Source organism: Buteo buteo, chromosome 19 (genome assembly GCF_964188355.1).
Source record: "Buteo buteo chromosome 19, bButBut1.hap1.1, whole genome shotgun sequence".
Classification (NCBI taxonomy): Eukaryota; Metazoa; Chordata; class Aves; order Accipitriformes; family Accipitridae; genus Buteo; species Buteo buteo.
This window is the reverse complement of record NC_134189.1, coordinates 8,165,954-8,186,625: the sequence shown is the minus strand read 5'-3', so window position 1 is coordinate 8,186,625 and position 20,672 is coordinate 8,165,954. Positions and strand designations below refer to the sequence as shown.

At 42.0% G+C, this 20,672-nt stretch overlaps 1 protein-coding gene across 3 annotated transcripts in view; it reads left to right on the top strand.

The window, feature by feature from the left end:
- The first annotated feature begins 224 nt into the window (after positions 1 to 224).
- Positions 225 to 20,672, top strand: part of TRIM24 (tripartite motif containing 24) — a 65,705-nt gene continuing 45,257 nt past the window's right edge. Inside the window, exon 1 of one of the 3 annotated variants that reach the window (XM_075051829.1) lies at positions 225 to 689. In XM_075051829.1, the coding sequence (XP_074907930.1) occupies positions 293 to 689 (397 nt within the window). In that variant the 5' untranslated portion in view covers positions 225 to 292. The remainder of the gene's footprint in view (positions 690 to 20,672) is intronic. The other 2 variants (XM_075051828.1, XM_075051830.1) reach the window with 2 other exon arrangements.

Sequence of the window (20,672 nt, the reverse complement as noted above, 5' to 3'; positions counted from 1 at the left end):
GGGGGGAGTGGCGGGGCGGGGCGGGGCAGCGGGGCCGAGGCGGCGGGCGCGGCGGGAGGAGGGGAGGGGAGGGGCGGGGCCCGGCGTGGCGAGGGGCGGGGCCGCGGGCGGCCGTTGGCCGTGTGGCGCGGCGGGGCAGCCTCCTCCCGGGGCAGGCACACAAACACCGCGGCCCGCGCGGGGCGGGGGTCGGCGCGGCGGCGGCGGCGCGGGCGGGCGGGAAGCGGCGGGGGCAGCGGGGCCGCCCCGCCTCCCCTCCCTTCGGCGCTCCGGCGGCGGCCGGCGCAGGACAATGGAAGAGGCGGCAGCGGCGGTAGTAGCGGCGGCAGCGGCAGCGGCGGCGGCGGCGGGGGGGCCCTGCCCGGCGGATCGAACGGGGGCGGCGGCGCTGAGCGGGGAGAACGAGGCCGAGAGCCGGCAGGGCCCGGCGGAGCGCGGCGGGGAGGTGGCCCCGCTCAACCTGTTGGACACTTGCGGCGTGTGCGGGCAGCCCATCCAGAGCCGGCGGCCCAAGCTGCTGCCCTGCCTCCACTCGGTCTGCCTCCGCTGCCTGCCGCAGCCCGACCGCTACCTCATGCTGCCCCCCGCCATCCCCTCCTCGGCCGCCGGCACCCCGAAGGAGCTGCAGCCGCCGGCGCCCCCCTCCTCGCCCGTCTCTTCGCCGGCCTCACCCCTGCACTGCACGCCCGGTAAGTGGCCCTTCTGCCGGCCGCCCCTTCCCTCCCTCCGCCTGGCCCGCGGCCCCCGGGGTTGGGGGTGCAGTCCCCTCCGCTCCCCGAGGCCGGTGTGTCGCGACAGACGTGGGGGGCGGGGAGCTGTCGCGAGGGGAACTTGGGAAGCACCGGCTGCCGCGGGCGGGGGGCAGGTGCCCGGCCGCGGGGCTGCCGGGGGCACGGACCTGTCGGGGCGGTCGCTGCTCGCCAGCGCCGGGGCTGCCGGCGGGATTGTGTTCGGGTTTGCTTTGGTTTGTTTTTTTTTTTTTTTTAATTATTATTATTTAATTTTTTTTTTTTAAATTTCCCACCTCGGAAGGGAAGGCAGTAATTTTACTTTCCCAGGACCTCTCTGTGCCGATGGAGAGGAGCGGCGGGAGCCGTCCCCCTCCTCCCAGCCGCCGGGCCGGGAGGTGTGGGGGCCGGGGCCGGGGCCGGACCCACCTCGGGGGCCGCAGCCGGCCCGGGCAGCTTCCCTCGGTGGGCACTGGAGCGGGCAGTTTGCGCCCAGAGGGGCATGCTTTTGCCTCTTGCCGGCGGGAAACCTTAATACGGAGTGATAGGAAGGCAGAAAAAGGTAGTGAGAAAAGAGGACTTTTTTTTTTTTTTTTTTTTTGAGTGATGTTTGTAGGCTGGCAGGCTGGCGCTCACCTGGAGGGAAGCCCGCAGGTGTCATCGTTTCAGCCGGGCAGGGTGCGAGCACCCGGGCGGTAACAAGTGCGGACAGGCAATAATAACACTTGTCCACGTGATAGGCAGCCTGGATGGATCTGGTAATGCATTGATGGAAAACTTACTTGTGTAATTGTCGGGCTGAAGGGAGAATGCCACGAGGAAGTTCTGGTAAGCTCACGTACTGACATAGTAGCTTATGTCAACGTGTTTAAAAAATGCATCTTGCTGCAGAAGGTGGGGAACGAACTCCTGTGATCTGAAAGTGCTTTCCTAATGTTTTTTCTTTTTTCCTGGCCCTCTTAGGTCCAGTGGGTCACTTAATTTTGTTAAAGGCAACTTCGTCTTAGAAAAAGGCGCAAACAAGCATCCTCTAGTGGAAATGAGTAAAGATCCTGGAGAAGCTTGAATACAAAAGAGGAAGTGTGATGGAAACTGAGCCTTTCTATAGGTGTTAGTGGAGGTTGTGCTTATTGGGATGTGTAGCGGGGGCTCAAGTGGAAAGTTGTACACGAACTCCAGATTGGCCGTTCTTAAGCAAGTATGGGCCATTGTCCTTTAAGCGCGTTCAGGAAACCGTTACCATGCTGCCGGTGGTTCTGACCAGAAAGATTACAACTTGAATATGCAAAATGTTTGCAGCAACTCATATTGGAACTTGTAGTGGAACACCCTCATGAGAGAAAGAAATATTTGTGACAATTGGAGAGACAGCCTTGCTTCAGAATATCTGAGGAAGTCCTGAGTATGTTATTAACAGGATATGCTCAGCCTCTTCATCTACATGGATGTCTGTGTTAGTGTATTCATTCAGTCTTTAATTTTAGCATGTAATTGGTGTAGTAGTCAGACTGCCTAGTCAGAAGTTGCAGAATGGGAAAATCAGTGAGACCCAAAGCCAGTATATTTAAGCTTGGTTGATCCAGAACCTGGTATTGCTCATAAGTCTTATGAGTAGAACCGTGAAGTTCTGCATGGGAGGAACAGAAAAAGCACACGCTTTTGGTGTATGATGAGGTATTTCAAGATGAGATACTTGGAAACGAGAAAGAGGGCAGAGACGCAACTCGCTCAGGGGTTGCAACATAGGCTGAGAGACAATATAATCATCATCTTATGAGTTTTGAGGTCATGAACAGCATAGCTTAATTCCCAGATGTTCTATTTAAACATAGCAGAAGAAGGGGTCTGTAGTTGAGTAAGAAGTGAGATGCATCTTAAGAATGAAAAGATTAGTGCTATTCAAACATCTGCTTGAGTGGACAAATGGTAAATGAAATAATGAATCTTAGCAACAGCAAATGTGTAGCTCTATTCCCTCCTTTTGACTATGTGAGTTGGTTCTGTATGAATGGATGATACAGCATATATTCCTCCTTGTTCTACAAATTTACACACACACTATTTTTTGGTGACGTTATTTTTACCCTGTCGACTTTTCTTTCAAGTTATTTTCATGCTTCCACACTACCATTCGTTGTCCGATAGGAAGAAGAAACTTGTATAGAACTTGCACTCTCCTTGATGCATTCTTTACATCTTTTCTTGTCATGGTTTTGGCCCAGTGAAAATGACAATGGCTGTACACTAGCTACCTACCTAAGACCTGACTTGATGATGTGCATTGGCTGCTTTCTGTTTTCCAACCGATATAAAAAAAAATAAAATTGTAAACTTAAGTTAGGATTGAAAAAAAAAAATAGTGTCAGTGTCTAAAGCTGATTAGCTTAAGGAAAAATGTTATGGTTGGAGGAGTTCTTAAATTCTCGGAAGATGGGAGGAAGGACAAAATAGTGCAAATCTGTCACCTCTTCTGGTAATATGTTGTACAAAATGTTTGAGGAGTGACCTGAAGAAATAAACCAAAGAGTATAAGCTTAGAAAGTTGGATGGTAAATGCCTCTCCTGATGTACATTGAGATTACCGTGAGTAAACTGAAGAAATAAACAGCAAGGAAGCTATCTGTGCTGGAAGGAATGTCCTAGGTAAGGAACACAATAGAAGTACAAACTATGAAAAGCTCCTGAAAGATAAGCAGACTTACTGCTTACGCACGTGTGCTGAGCGCTAAGATGTTGCACAAAAAGAAGCCCAAAGAAAGATGGGTAGAAGGGAGTCTGTCCTGAACAAAGGAGAGGATATGATTTGAAAAGTGCTTCGCTGAGCCAGCCTTGAGATGGAATGTTGTGCTAATATCCAAATTAGTTGAGAAACAGGTAGTTAAAGAGGAACCGAGTTTCAAGTATAATCTGGATGTGCTTTTTGTCTTCAGTAAACTGTTACCAAGCGGAAACAGTCCTTCACTTTTCTAGAATAACATGTACCTTCAACTTCCAACATATAGACAAGTTTACTTGGGAGAATGTTGGCTCTCTTTCTGTAACAATACGAACAGCTAATAAAGGAGTGCTGTGAAAAAAAATTTCAAACTCAAGGATCTAGAGTGAATTAAGTATTCTAGTGTTGCTCACTTGAATACGAGGTTCAGCATGGATAATGGCGAAGACAAGTGTCAAGACATGCGGAGGAGTTTCCTGTGGTGGATGTTAATCAGTATTCTTTCTGCAAAGGTAGGCTGGTGGCAAGGCCAATTAGCATGGATATACTCTATACTGCTACATGCTTTCAGTTTTAAAATAAAAATTTCTATAGAGAAGAAAACCTGTGGTTTCTGATCTCTGTACCGTTGCTGAAGTTTAAGGTGTTGCAGAATCATCTGTGTGTCAAACTTCAACGGTCTTGGCACTGGAGAACTCCCTGCTTGTTTTCTGAATGTCCAATGGCAGCTTATTTGATGTAGGTAATATTTTTGTTGTTGCATTGCCAAAAAATGGGTTGCCACACACAGAGCGTTGCAGACTGTGGGCAATGCTGCAAGAGTGGGTCTGTAAATGTGATGCTAGCTTGTGAGCAAATGTCTACAGACACTGCTACTAACTATCTTGGTTAACTTAAGGTGTGTTTTCTTTTTGTTTCTCAAATGGCCATTCTTCACTATTTGTGCCAGTTATAACTGGTGCATACAAGAAGGCTGTTATTAGAAATCTGCCATTTGCCCAAATTTTGTGCTGGGTGGTGCTTCGATGACTACTTGAGTAGTAGTCTGTACTTTAATTAAAGGACAGCATTGGTAATGTGGGGATATCTGGACATGATAGTACTCTTGTGGAATTTTTAAATGTGAAAGAGGTACATGAAAACTGCGAAGTTATAGATTGAGAGTCTCTTCCTTTTCAGAACTATTTAAGTTGCAAACATCCTTGTTTGTTCTTTATCATCAATCTGTGCATGATATAGATTGGGAACTGGTGTGAGGAAAAACTTGTGAATGGAAATGCATAGCAAAGTTTATGCAGGTATCATGATTAAATCTTACTAGTGTCAATACCAAAAGTAGAGGGAAATTTTTTTTTCTTTTTTATCTGTAGAGAGACCTACTAGCAAACAAATCCATATGAAGCTGTTAAAAGCACGTAATGTTTGGACACTCCCAGGATATAAATTCTTGGGGAGTGTCCAGACTAACAACTCAAATACATTCGATACTTGCTGTTAATTAAGGAATAAATACTTCAGAGTTACTAAACAAGGATTTCAGTGGTGTTCATGTTTCATATTTCAGCTTATTAAGGCCCAGAAATATTTGTTTACCAACACAATTTTGGAGGTATGTAAGGCATGGAATGAAGACCTAACCCTTGAGATCCCCTCATCTATGCAGATGGCATCTGCTATTTTATTATGTCCCACAGTCAGCCCTTATCCAGATAGCTTTAAACTCTTTCAGACTAATCTTATCTTGATAACTGGACTTTCCCATGTCATCACTTCATTTGACCTTGAAAATACAGCTTTTGAAATTAACTTAAATTTTCTTATTTCTCTGTATGTAACGTGTTCTTTCCCTCTTTCAGTTTGATAATGATTAGGAACCTTATTAGTTAGTTTGAAGGATATAATAGCTTCATTTGAGCTTTCTTATGGTGAAGATCAATTTTTATTCCAGGTGTTGGTAGTCTAAGAAGACTTAAGATTTTTTTTAAATCTGCCTGCTCTGTACGATTATTTCCCTTTCATCTTTCATATTGCCACTTGCTTAAAGCGAGTTCTCTCCATCTCTACCATTACAAAGAGTCCATGTTTCATTTGTGTGGGTATATACTCACACTTGCACATATATAGTTGCACCTATGCATCCTTTCACAAGTCTTGTTCTCCTGTGGTGCCATCAAGAACTGAATTGTTTAACCTGTAACAAACTTAAGAAGATTTAGGACTGCTGATATTTCAAAATAATATACGTTATAGGACTATGTATAGGAAAGATATGCCTAGTTTAGGTACTGTTTTTGATTTGTGCTCACTTTGAATTGAAAACTCCTGAAGCCCCAGTGATTGCATATGTGGAAAGCATTTAGCATTGTTACAGGTGAAATATAATGTTATTGTTTTGATAGCCTGTAATGGACAAACCTCTTGGCTAAAAAGTAATGAAACTAGTAAAAACTTAAAATATTGAGTGAACTATTTAGAGAAGGTTCTTATTTTTCTAATTACAATGCCCTTCCTTTAGAAAAAGGTATGCTCTCAATATATGTGATGGGATATGATATTAATTGTACAGGTATAATTTGAAGTAGAGGATATATTTGCCAAAAATTCCTGCATTCTTTTCTACCAGGAATTCCACAAAAATCTGGAGACATACCTATGCAGCCTTTATTAAGGTGGACAACTACATGATGCTGAAAGAAGCTTTAAATCATGCTTGCTCCAATATATGATTAATGTAAGCATATAATATATGTTTATTATCTTATGTATGTCTACAGAACAGTATTTTGAGGGTAGGTTAGATCCTGTTTTGGGTTTGTGTGGCAGGGTTTTGGTAGCAGAGGAGGGGCTGCAGGGGTGGCTCCTGTGAGAAGCTGCTAGAAGCTTCCACAGCTCCAAGCTGGACCCACCTCTGGTCAAGGCCGAGCCCATCAGTGATGGTGGTAACACCTGTGGGAGAACAGATTTAAGAGGGGAACCTGCAGTGAGTAGGGGTATTGGAATGTGAGAGGAACCCCTCTGCAGATCCCGAGGTCAGTGAGGAAGGAGGGGAGGAGGTGTGCCGGAGGAGGTTTTGATGCCCCCGCAGCCCGTGGTGAGGCGGCAGGCTGTCCCCCCCAGCCCACGGAGGGGAGCGGGGGAGCGGATGCCCACCTGCAGCCCGGGGAGAGAGGAGCCCACGCCGGGGCAGGGGGATGGAAGCCCCCCAAGATGGCCGCCGCTCCACGGGGAAGCCCGCGCTGGAGCAGGCTGGGACTGGAGGACTGCGGCCTGCGGAAAGGACCCACGCTGGGGCAGTTCGTGAAGAACTGCAGCCTGTGGGAAGGAGAGGAGTTCGTGGAGAGCTGTCTCCTGTGGGAGGGACCCCACGGTGGAGCAGGGGACGCGTGAGGAGTCCTCCCCCTGAGGAGGAAGGAGCGGCAGAGACAACGTGTGAGGAACTGACCCCAACCACCATTCCCCGTCCCCCTGCGCCGCTGGTGGGGAGGTAGAGAAAATCAGGAGTGAAGTTAAGCCCAGGAAGAAGGGAGGGGTGGGGGGAAGGCGTTTTAAGATTTGGTTTTACTTCTCATTACCCTTGTTTTGATTTGATTGCTAGTAAATTAAATTGATTTTGGTTTTTCCCCAAGTTGAGTCTGTTTTTTGCCCATGACCATAAGTGGTGAGTGATCCTTCCCTGTCCTTGTCTTGACCCATGAGTGCTTCTTTGTATTTTTCTCTTCCTCATCCTACTGGGGCCAGGGGGGACAGGAGTGAGCAAGTGGCTTCATGATGCTTTTGCTGCTGGGCTTAAACCACAGCAGATGCATTGACATTCTTGCTTCTTTCACCAGTAGAAAGTGGGAGATTGAAAAGCTGAAGCCATCAGAAACTTCAGATGAATGTTAAAACAACTGCAGTGATATAGCCAGCTTCATTTGAATTAAAGCCTTTTAGAAGTTAGGCTGTAGAAGTTATCAATAGCTGAACCGTTGTGTGAAACTTTTTTTTTTAAGCAAAGATTTAAATCCTTGGAGGCCAACCTAGCTCTGTTCTGATATAAAATCAGTTTATAATGTCTCCGGTAAGCAATTAGGACTTTCAATAATGGAAAGGTATCCTAGATCATAAGGTAACAGGAGAGGAAATATATACTAATGTATTAAAAATTCTCAGATGTGTATCTAGTTGAAAGTCCATTGGGTTGTTTTAATGCATATGATAGAGATACCTTTTGAGAAAATGACTTGCCTGAAGAGCAAGGGAAAATAATGGTGCATAAATTCATTAAGAGCCAAGTCGAGGAAGGAGTGTGCTCTTTGTGGGCTAGCTCATTCGTAGGAGAAATGTACTGAAGAGCTAGTAGGCCATGCAGCAAGTTTTTAGGTTGGCCTGCTGGCTTACCCGAGTACTACGAAGTAGCCATGTTCACTCAGCTTCACTCAGTTTGTTCAATTTAAGAAAGGAATTTTGTTGCAACTCTTGATTCTGAATGTGGTGTTGTTAAAGAAGCTGGTCTTTTGTACAAGAAAAGCTCTATGCCAGGGTTGTGTGAGTTTGTGTTAAGATGCTGTAGGTGGAATTTCCATATTATTTACTGGAATTTCCCAGTAACAGTAAGCTTTTGAAGCTGGTATTTTGCCTATTATATCTAATCTAAGAACAAGACAGGGGAAAACCAAAAAGAATTTAAAGCAAATTTTAATGTGACTGTATTTCAATATGAATAACTGACTGTTTGTGAAAAACCTGTTATTTCTGAAATTGGAAATTTAGACTTTTAAAAAAAGATTTTTACAATAAGATGAAATACTTTAATAGAGTAGTTTTCACTGATTTCCTAACAATAATATGCTGGTCAGTCAGGGTTGTTCAGGTGAATATGGCCCTGTAGCTTGCATTGTGGACTTAGGCAGATGATCTGGCTGAATTGTGAATAGTGGCAAAATCTCCTACTGGGCTTACTATCTCTTATTTAACTTCTATCTGCTATAACAGTTTAATGATGCATTCTTTTTTCTTTGGCTAATTTAAAAGTTGCAGAAAAATTGTTTTCATAGAAAAATTCCAGTGATGCTGTTAAAATTTACCTCTGCAATTATGTAGCTATGGAGTCATTTACTGTTTAAACTATGAACTTGCAGCTCAGACGTGCTTTGAAGATGTCAGTGTCATAGTTGAACTGACTAAATACCTACTTTTTTTTCTCTAGTGGCCAGGGAGAATGTATAAAAACATAAATGTTTACCATCAAAGAAAGCATGAAACAGTTGTGTGAATAACTAAGAAAATTACACCATTCTTAACAAGAAAGAGTCTTGTAAAGTCAGGTATGAAACCAGAGGCAGAGCAAAAGAATGTTCCTAATTACTTGATACTGTCTGTCCAGTGCTTCAAGTAAATGCTTATTTGAAGCTTTTATGTGGGAGAAAACTGTGTATTACCTTGAATACATTGCTAACTTATGATAGAGGATTGATGTTAAACAAGCTTTCTAGTTATTTTTGAAGTTTATCAGCAGGCTATGGGAAAAAGGAAGACAGTAAGCAAGGCTCAGCTGTTTGAACTGCACTCATGGGTTTTGAGTGCCTTTGTTTCTAAAGTAGATTTGGGTCACGGGCACATCCTCATTTCAAAAAAGAAATCTGCAGCTCCAGTGCTCTCCATAAGTGTGGGAGTACATGGACAAGAGAACCGAGCCATTTGCTTTCTGACTGTAGAAAGATTCCTGCTTCTGATTAATAAGTAAGTTGCCACAGGCAACTTTTTTTTAAAGTGGTGAGTTCCCCTTTCTACTGTAGTTCCTCAAGTGAATATAGTGCTATTTGAATAAAACAAGACTATAGCTGAAATACCCTTTGAACTAGAATGATTACCTAATTTGAAAAGTGACCGTATATTTTTCCAGTGAGCTGACACATTTGTCTGTACTGTATGTAGTAAAAAAGAAACAAGACTATTTTTACGTAAATGTTGACTTGGAAAAGCACCATGTATTTTCTGGGATGTCTACCTGAGTTCAGAAAGCTTGTAATAAATTTAAAAGTTCACTTAATCTGCTTCATTCATTTCTAGGCATCTGCTATAGAGTTACAACATCGTTAAGGATGTGCAGAGTTGAAGTGTGTTGAACTAATGCTATAAGCCAGCCTAACAGAAGTTCAGGATAGGCTTAGGCTGCTGCTGAACTTGCTGTGTCAGGATACTTGTAACAGTGATGCTGGTTAGGGGAGGGAACACTGGTAGCTGGGCAGGGAATGAGTAGGTGGGAAGAAAGAGAGGCAGAGGGCTGCAGCGCTCTGCTGGGGCTGGAGAAAAAGACATTTTAAAATGGGAGCAAGCTTCTAATTTTAAATGCACAGTACAGTGCTTTGACAAAACAGCCCAGCACCAATAGGCCTGTTACTAGAAATGAGTAGTATGCAAGACTAGCCTGAACAGCAAAAGTGTGAATTGAAACATACTTTTTTTTTTTCAACCTCGACTCTGCTTTAAAATGAGTAAACTACTTGCTAAAGGAATGTAGGAGTGTGAATTACATGCCTTCCTAGTCAGTTGGTTTAAAGAGAAGTGGAAGTAGCTTTGAATAATCTTTGCCTTTTGGAAAACCTCTGTGACTTGTAACTATTATTTCAATAGTTTTCAAGCAAAAGTTGAAATTCATGGCGTTCCCTAGCCCCAAAGGGATAAATTAGGGTAGTGGGCAACTGATCAGTCACAAGCTGAGATAAAGACAGTTTATTTAGCAGACAAGCTTTGGTGAATGAATATAGAGCTGTGTAATGATGTGCTGTTTCTGATAACAGCGCCTCAGTAATGGGTAAATGTCCTGGGAACGTTGAAATCTTGGAGGTAGCATGCTTCAGGGTTAGATTTAGCTCTTTTGAGTGTTTACAGCTTCCCAGTTCCAGTAGTACCTTTTGCTTGCTTGAGCAGCTGGTTTTCAGCCCTCAGTAGTTCTGTTCCTTAGTTGCTTTTGTCTTGTTCGGGGGTCTTTCATCACACATTAGCAGCTATTGTTCTCAGTTGTTTTAGCCTAGGAATTGTTGAGCTTACCAACTACAGACTACTTAGCCTTCAGTTCTCTTCCCATTGCTGGTAGCAAGCGGGGACTAGGAGGGTATAACCTGCTGGCTAGCAAATCTTTCTTTGAAACTCCCAAAATAATTTAGAATACTTCAATTGTTTAATTTAATCATACATAAAGGAAATTGATCTCCTTCGAGAAGCTCTACTTGAGTTTTCCTCAGTCTCTTCTTTATGCAAGAAACTCAAATGTGGATGCAGAGCTCACAGTTTAAACCATGCCTGAGGAAGTATTATCTCAAAATATAGATACATAGAATTCTTTCCTGGGTTAAACATAGGTGTAGCTTGCCTCCCATAGTCTACCTGAATGTGAGTCCAGAGATGCTAGCAGCCCTTTCTTCAAATATTACACTCCATGCTGTAAAATAGAATGGTTATTCCCTCCTTCATAGCAAAGACAGAGTCCAATGATGTGAAAAAGTGTTCAGAAGAGCCTGGGATGGAATGTATGGATGGGCCTGTGGTCTTCCCACATCTTCTAGCAGTGAAGATTAAATAAAAAAAACTAGCAGTAGGGCCTTATTCTGTATCATAAGAATGACCTGCCAGAATTGTTCTTACCACTCGATAAATAAGTATTTGTTGTATGCACTGTTGGGACTGGCACCATCAGTAAGATTCTGTGTATCTTGATGGACTAAGCAGGTTCAGCTGCAGCTTGGGAGACAGTCCTCTGTTGCCTTTTTATTCTTAGAAATGGCCTTGTAACTGGAATCAGATACAACTTGGAAGCAAAGCCACAGTTTATGGTAGCTCACATGTCTTCTAGATTATCACTGCTGTTTAAATTCAACTAGGCTAAAGATCGCTTCTCAAAATAATCATTCTAGAAACTGTTTTGGCAAAATGAGGAAGACTTTCTATATGGGTATCCAAAATGGATTGAACTGACAGTACTCTTCCCTGCGTTCCACCCTTTGTGCAAGAGCTGAATGTAGTCTGGATTCTTTAAGAAGCTAAATGCTAATCTTGCATCCTTTTAAAATCCATTTAGTAGCAGTAGTATTGTATTGTGTTCCAATCTGATTGTATTTATCGTGTGGGTTTTTTTAAATTTTCCCTGCTTCCAGTTCCATTGGGATGAGATCAGATTTAATGAGGTTTTCTTTGGCTGCCTTTTGACTGATTTAAATTATTGAGAATATAGTATAGGTGCTATGAGCTGCAGGATGTCTGACTTCAAACCTTTGCCAGAATAGCTGTTGTTCTGCCTTAAAGTTGTGATTGTTTGGTTTTTTTTTCATTTGTCATTATGCCAGCCAAGTAGGTTAAGAACCACAATGCCATGGTTGAACCATTGTGAATGTTTCTTAAAAATAAAGAGGAATAGAACTATAATCCTAGTTCATTCCCAAACTGGTATTGGAGGCAAAGTGTAACGTTCTCAGAACTCTGTTATCTGAACTAATATATGATCAATCCTTTCAGGCAGTATGGCACAAGAAGGTGGAAATAGATCAGGTGAATCTAAAGGACAGGTAAATGGCATTTATGAAGACCAGTTTTGGTAGAAGATTCATTTCCCTAAGCTTCTTTCTTAGTACAGAGAGTGTCATGCTGGGAAAGGACCTTTGAAGGAGCTCTTCACTGGTTTGGGGAAAATGGAGGAAACCGTAGGAAGATTTAGATTTCTTCAGTGGATGTAGATGTTCACATCAGCCAACAGGGTCTAGTTCATGGTTCAGTTATCTACTGCAGATTACAAGAGAGAATATCAGGAGATATGGAGTGGGAACACAAGTAGTATCACTGCTGCCTTTGTAACCTGCTGTTTTCTGAGAGCTGTAGGGTATTTTAAATCACTGTTGTTCTTACTTGATCAAACAGCACATCTCTTCAACCCAGGAGGAGTACGTTTTATTAGTTACATTTGGTAATTTTCATATTAATGCATTATCAGAGTAGAAGGAACAATGCTGCTTCTTAATTAATGCTGGTTCTTGTATGCTTTACAGTCTGTGTGGATCTCCCAATGCACATATTGCTCCAGCTTTGTATGTGGGAACTGGAAAAAGCTGGTCACCTTGCTTTTTAAACCCTTATGGCAATGCTGTGGGATACTGGGCACATAACAGAGGAATATAAAGGCTTTTTATTCCTGTACATGTACACCCAAAAGTGCAATGCTTGTACCTTGCACATAACTTGGAGGATATTCTCCTCTCTAATTACTGGGCTTAGAATATTGGAGGGATTCCTGCAATTGAACTGGATGGCCAATAGTGGATAAGAGTATTAGTGTAGTTACTGGGAAGAAGTGAATGTTTTTAAGGTATGATTCATCTGACCAAGTGTAGGCATCTGCTTTAAGGATGAGACAACTCATGACCTAACTATATTACCTAGGTCTGTATTGACTATGAAGGGAACTTCATGTAAATCAACACTTAGATGAATCCCACCCAAGGTATTAAAATTCGGCAACACTGCAAAGAAACTTTATCCACCTTTGAAGTGCAAAGTTTAACTTTATGGAGTCACTTTGGCATAGTAAATCGGTTATTATTTCTGTGCTGCTGCTAAGAGTTACTTTTTCATAGATGCAAAAATTCTGCATGTGACAAGCTTTCGTATTAAACAGCTTTTGAGTATAACAAGTAGTCAGAATAGACTGGATTTGGGAATCTTGGGCTTGTTTTTCTCAAATAAGTTGAATGGCTTGAATCTTTACTTTTTTATTCCAATAATAATGTCTTACAGAGCACTTAAACCTATGTAATGGAAACTGCAGGAAATAAGAAGTATCTTTATTTTTTGGTCTTATTGACTACATTTACCAGAGTGTGAATTTTCATCAAATATTGTTTGTGCCTTTCATTGTCTCTGCCCTGCCAACAGCAAGCTTTAAAAAAAAAAATAAAAAAAAATCTAGAAAACCTTAATATATTACCAGCTTAATAATGAAAGTGTTTATTATACAACAGACTTAATTTCAGCACAGACTTAAAGTGTGCCTTTATAAATATTCAGAATTTATTGATAAATATATATTAAATTCTTCTTACTGTTGGGGATCTAAGTCCTGGGTATTGTACTTGTCTGGTAAATATGCTATTATCATATTATCATTGAAGAATATATTGAAGAAATACTAAGAAGAGCAATGAAGCTGGTGGAGGGTCTAGAGCACAAGTCTTGTGAGGAGTGGCAGAGGGAATTGGGGTTGTTTAGCCTGGGGAAAAGGAGGCTGAGGGGAGACCTTATTGCTCTCTACAACTACCTGAAAGGAGGTTGTAGCGAGGTGGGTGTCAGTCTCTTCTCCAAGTAACAAGCAGTAGGACAGGTGGAAATGGCCTCAAGTTGTGCCAGAGGAGGTTTAGATTGGATATTAAGAAAAATTTCTTCACCGATAGGGTTGTCAAGCATTGGAACAGGCTGCCCAGGGAAGTGGTGGAGTCGCCATCCCTGGAGGTAGTTAAAAGACATGTATATGGTGCTTAGGGACATGGTTTAGTGGTGAACTTGGCAGCGTTAGGTTTATGGTTGGACTCTATGATCTTAAGGGTCTTTTCCAACCTAAATAATTCTAGGATTCTAATTAGCAAAAAATCTATTTTTTTTAATAACAGCCTGCCCTTTCTTTTTCTTCTTTCCACCCCCTCACCAAACAAAATAATGTAAACAAAGGCAGAACCTATTATTCTAAATTAACATACTGTTTCTATGTACTTTGGAACATCCATTCCCTGCATATACAGTTTATGGATACAGTTGTTTGTTTGAGTCTTTCATTATATTTGTTATATCACTGTAATTTATATTTTGAGATCATTTGAAGGAAACATAATAGAGATATTGATGGCTTCTGTCTGAACTATAAGTCTGTCCTTGATGAGAACTTCAAAATAGATATCTATATAGCAGAATACAGATGGGTGCAGCAAACACTGAGGTTAACAAGTTTATGGCTCTGAATATTGACACTTAAGTGATTTTAACCAAGTTTTCCTTTGGAGCTACAGACTGCAGTTTGTTGGGGTACTACATGAGAGATCTGTGTGTGCCTCAGTTGTATTTTCCATGAAGAATTTGAAATCACCGTAGCAAAGATATGTGGAATAGAGTAGACAGGTAGGTTGAGATTCACTGTCCAAACTGGAATATCTTCTGCCACTTCTGAATTTCTGGGATGCCTCTGATGTTCAAAAAAACAAAAGAACTGGCAAATATACTGCACAATTCACAGGAGACCTATTTCCTTCTGGAATAGTAGCTGGAAGCCAGGCAGGATATCCTCCTCAAATTAGGTATGTCTGTTTAGGCACCTGAATTGCTCCCCTGAGGCTAGTGGCTTGAAAAATTAGGGCCAAGAGGCAAGTTTCCCAAGTTCTGATAGGTAGTTTCCAGTTACGGAGCAGTGATCAATTTGAGAATGGGAGGAGACCTGTGAAAGAACAGATTGCAAGGGTGCATCTGAGCACTCAAGAGAGGGAGTGACAGGAGCTAGCCAAAGGCCTTGAATTGCATTAGTGTTCCTGTTCTGGATGACATTTCTCCTGAAGTACTCTGACTAAAGCCTGTTACCTACTGTAGTTCCCAGTACTGCTTCAAACTTGGTTCCCTTAATGCGGTCCGGATTCTTGGAAGTTATTTTTCGAGGCTTTTTTTACCTTCACATCTGCTCACTGTTGATGGGAACATTATGGTATCTGGGGCTAAATAGAGGAAGTGGGTGAACCAGTGAAAAGTGTCATGTGTTGGAGTACAGTTTTCATCTTTTCAAAAGAGGTTTAAAAAGAACCAACTCCTTCAGTGTCTTCCAGAAAGGCTTGGTTCTTTGGTGTGTGACTGTGTCCAACTGCCCAAATGGTAATCTGCATACCTACTTTTCAGTAACTGTCATTTCTGGTAATAGATGTGTTGTACTGCAACTGCTGAACTGTCAGCTGGTAGTAGATGAGAACTCTAAAAGATGAAGACCAGAGTATGAAATTTCTTGTTACAAAGAAATGACTACCAGCTGTGTCGTGCTCACAACTCTAAGGTGGGGTCCATCTCCTTACCAGAGTTTCTGGCAACAGAAATTTTTTGCCCCAGTGATCTTTTATTAAGTAGTAATAACAACATGCTAACATGTTGCTATTCAGGGACAAAGGTGTTAATTTCCTTGTTCCTGAAGCACATGGATATACAATGGACTTGAGCACTGTTGGTAGGAACCTAGAGTGTCTGCAAAATGGTATTTCAGTAGAATGTATGAATCTAGACAGCATTAAACCCATTTTCAAAATGTTAGCAACTTGAAAAATTAAATACTAGGCTGCTCAGAGAAAACGATGCAAGGATGTCGCTGAATCTTAAAAATCCTTGCGTCTTGTATACTTGAATTCATTACATATAAGTTGGAAATACTTGACAATTTCAGGACTTGAAAGAATGTATTTTAATTTTGATGAAAGAAATGCTCATCAGTCAGCAGTGACAATTGGCATAATTATTGGCAGCTTCTGCATCGTTGTTTAAGTGTGTTCATTGCAAGGCAGTGAGGTTTTTTATTCATCATCTTGTGCTTAAATATTGTCTATCCCACAATAGCAGTATTTCCCTTTGTTACCATTATGACACTTGTTATAATTGTCAAAGGAAATGCATTGGACAGCCTTGGATGTGAACGTAAACTCTCCCTTCAGAATTTCTTAAGGTATTCAGAAGTGGCTGGAGAGTCAGCCCTTGCAAAATTTACAGTTTATGAAGTCTAATATGCAATATTTGAAATGTTTGAAGATTGGGCAAGTATAGCAAAAACAATGAACCATTTCACAGAGCAGCTGAAATATTTTAATTCAGCTCTGCAGTGCTTTCCAAGAAAGTCAATGCACTGCAGCATAAAAACTGGCCTGTAACACTCTTCCAGAGGGGGGATTACAGCTAGTAGTCTTTGTCTGGTTTTTGTCTATTTACATTTTAAAGGGTGGTAAATAAAGCATTTGGGTTTTAATAAACTTACCTGCTAGATTGGTGGTTGCTTTGAATGTTTATATTTTGGCAGTAAGTGCCAGTTTCCCCTTGAGATGTGCTTTCTTGTTGGTTTAACCTGTCTCCCCTCCACTAGCAGCAGCAGGCTGTCAGAACTAGATAGGAGCAGCTTTTTCTGGAACAAACTGGTTTGAAGAAGTTGCCAATTTTGCAGCAGCAGTATTGACTTAATGAGAAACAAGAGGAAAGCAGTAATTATTTTAAAAATTGATTCAGGCGTTATTGCACATGATATCGTCTCTCAAATTAAGTTCTCTAAGTGTTTGTTTTTAACAGAAGAACATGACCTGTGTAAATATAACCAGTTTAGCCCCAACCCCATGCATTTTAATGAAAAACCTTGCAAATATTAATGGTGTCTATATACACAGCAAGAGGAGAAAAGATTCTGGAGGTCACGATTGAAATGCCTTAATCTTCTGTGTAGTTAAGCTAAAAAATCTTATAGCTGGCACTGTCTTCAGTCTCTGACATACCTTCTATTAATGTTAACTAGCCTGTCCATTTTTTTAAAAAAATTAACTCTATGTGTGACTTGCTGTTAATATTTTCTGTTCTGAAATCTCTGTAGTTAAAATTTCAGACAAGACTTTGGTAAAACCAAGGAAAATTGCCTTATGCAAGCCTAATTAATTTATTCCGTAATGACTGTGTTGTTTTAGGGGAAAATTAGTTACCAATTGCTTCCAAGCATTCTGTTTGAGAGCGCTTTTTCACAAAACTAGTGTTTTGTTTTTACTAATCTGTGCTGAAGAAAGGGAACCGTTAAGCCCTCCTTTTTTAGTACAGCACTTTGCATCTACAAACAAGAATACCCTTTTGGATCTACAAATTATTATCTGGTGGCTTTAGCAAATTGGCGCTGAAACCTGTTCGCTACAGTGAAGACGCAAATGAGCCGAAACTGGGGCAGACCAGAGCCGTCTCCTCCTATTGTCTCAGGATGCTTCAGTAGTGTGGAATGTAGTCCCAGGAAATTGAGAACAGAGTTGGGAATAATATAGTATATGCCTTAAATCCATTCTGCTGAATGGCTTGAGATGGCATTGCTGTGGATGCAGTGTGTACCTTGTGAAGAAGAGTGAGAATGTGCCGTTGTTTCCCCTACGTGTCTAAAACGCAGGCTAGCGTTCCTTGAAGAGGTATATGCATTGTGAGCCTGGAGCCAGTGAGAACTGTTATGGCGCAAACAGAAACTCTTCTCTCCTGGCACAACCCCCTTTAATCCTCATTGTATTCCCTAATCCAGCTCATTGCATGGCAGCATAAATCTTTGTGTTAGCATGGGATAGAAACGAATGGGCAGGGGAGCCAGCATTGTTACTTTTGTTAGCAATGGGGTGTCTGGGCCTGGTTCAAGCAAAGTCTGAATGTAAGGTTCCACAGCTGCTTGATTTTTATACAAATAAATACTGCTGCGAAAAAGGGTGGAGGTCTTCCCCTCTGCTCCTCCTACTTAAGAGGCACATGCTCTTGATACAACTGCATAAACAACTGTCCTGGCACAAAGGTGTAGATGAAAATGTGGGTTCTTACCACTTACCATCCTCACAGTAAGCATGATGGTGATTATGGAACTCCTCCCACGTTAAGTAATATGTTTTCACCTGCCCTCTGGAGCAGTCTGGAATGCTTGCTCCATTTAAAAAAAAATAAATCTTATAGGATTATTTTGACAAAAATAAACCCTGACACTTGAGAACGTCATTCTTCTGATCAAGAACAAGCAGGTAAGTATGCTTTTAAAAATCTAACTTCCTGCAGTTCTTTCAAGTTAGACATTAACATTTACAAATTGACACATTGGAAATACTTTAAAAAGCTTGGTGGACTGCCTACCTAGATTTAGGTTCTCCCTCAGCTCACATCAGTGCACAGAGGCAGGAGGAGAAAGTTTCAAGCCTGTGTTCTGAAATGGAGTGGTTTGGACTGCTTAAAGAATCACCTCCAATGGTATTAGTAAAAACGATTTAATAGGAATTTATATAAAAGAGTGACTTCACAGAAGTCTATTACTGCATGGATGAAATGCACACAAGAAAATTAAGTCAGAATCAAACTAAAATTATGTATACAGAGACCAAAGACACAATAGGGTAAAAGAGAAACATACAAAGAAAAATTGGGTTAGAATTATTTTTCATGATTTTTACAGAGATTGGGAATGTAGAAAGGTAGGGGAGACCCTCCTGTTGAGCCATGAGGTTCAGAGAAGCCCCCTTTGCTTTCTGAACTCCTGTTGGAGTCTAGGTGCAGCTGGATCAACTCCTAGTCTCAGACTTGGGCAATGGTTTATATCTAAAAGGATTATGAGTATAGTAGCAGCCTGGGATTCATTCACAGTCGAATAAAGTTCGTGACAGTAATTTAGGTGTAGATTTGAAAAGCAATGTTTGTAATATACTTGCTATAGAATATTCAGGTGAGCACATACACATGCATGAAGACACTAAGAGATATACCTGAGTGAGTTCAAGAGGTATACCTGTTAAAAATTCCCCTTGAGCTCAGTGAAAATATTCACAGCAAATGCTTTGTCATCTTTCTCAACGGGCAAAGGGTCGAGCCTCAAGGAGTGGCGGGTATCAGCCCAAGCCTTGCTGGCTTTTGGTGACAGACCTCCGATCTTTGCAAACAGAAAAGTTTGTGAGCTCTGAGAGGCGTCCTGCTCAGAGGGAGCCCATTGCGGTCCAGGAGAGCTCAAAGGGTCTCACTCAGTACCGTGCTTTATCGGTTTGGGAGATGATTGGCTTTAGTCATCAGCAAATTACTGGGATTCCAGCTGTGCTGGTACCATTTTGCATGAGTTACGCTTCAGATAAGGATGGCTCCAGGGCTGTCGGAGAATGAGTTAAGATTCAGATAGGGGCTGCTCCAAGGTGGTTCGGAGCGGACTGAGATATGTCCCAAGGTCGTTAAGAGAGAACAAGTTATCTCTGCTCCCGTTCCCGCCTCCGCTGGGCAGCAGGAGTCCTTGGAACGGTCAGTACAACTCCCTGTCTTAGCCATGTAAGAGTTCCTGGTACGGTCAAGGGACGCTTAACCGCCCAACTCGTTACAGTTACGCTAAGGCGTAGCGAGACGCCCCGAGTTCGTAGGTCAGCCCAGAGAGGGGGGAGGAATGCGCCACCACAGCCTCTCTTCCTTTTTGATAGACAATGGATTTCTTTGTTTTACAGCTTTGAATGAAGATACTTATGTTATAATAGGTTATTAAAAGAGAACAAATTGTGCAATTCTTGTTAGGACTCTAAAATCTGGAAGTTTAAGCCCATGTAAAATGTGACTGTTCTCAGTGAAAGGCATTCTAATGTGTGTTGTCTTATCCCTTGCAATGTGGCCCTTTTGAAGATTTAGTAAGTGCTAAGACTACAGAGAAACCTTACCTATTTCTAACAATACATGGGTGTTTTTTGTGCTCTCTACTTTTCAGATGTTTTTCTTTTTTTGGCTCATATCCGCTAAACCTTGCAGTGTCTCAGGCCCAAACACACTGAAAATTTCAATTATTTTATAGATGAATCCTGTGGGGTTTTTTGGTTCTTCCCGCCCCCCGCATTTGCCCTATTGTAGTGGGCACTACAGGGCTGGAAGCAGTAGATTGCTTTTGATGTGAATAGTACAGATGATGATTAGAACCAGAGAACAGGCTTCTTGTTATCAGTAGAGAAAATGGAGGGAGGATGGCAAATCAGCTGGCAGCTGACTGAAGCTTGACAACAGTTTGAGGGGGAAACATAGGGTTTGAAACAAACAGGCAACCAAGTAAGGGTAAGTCCAGCCAAAAATGGTACAACTGGCTGAAGGTCCCTGGTTAACTACTCCTGTAGCTGCTCTGGTGTGCTGGTCACTGCGGGATCCTCTTTGGTGTTTGTTTCCTTTAAACTGCAGGATGTTAGGTGATGGTAGGTGATGCTACTTCAGGCAATTTTAGGAAAATGTAAGGTCACCCTTGCCCAATTTCCCATCCCTCCATACTCTAAGGAGGAATAGGAAAGGTAGCTTGATCTCAACTTTTTGCCTTTTCTAAGTAATACTAGAACTGGTTTTCTTGGATATTCCCTGTGTCTCTTGAGTGTAGTGTAATATCAGGCATTCTGAAAGGAAATGACATTAAAAATATCAAGTGTCAACTCTTTTATTTCTGGCAATTTGGTATCGTAGCAAGTTTTCTTTGAGAGAATCTT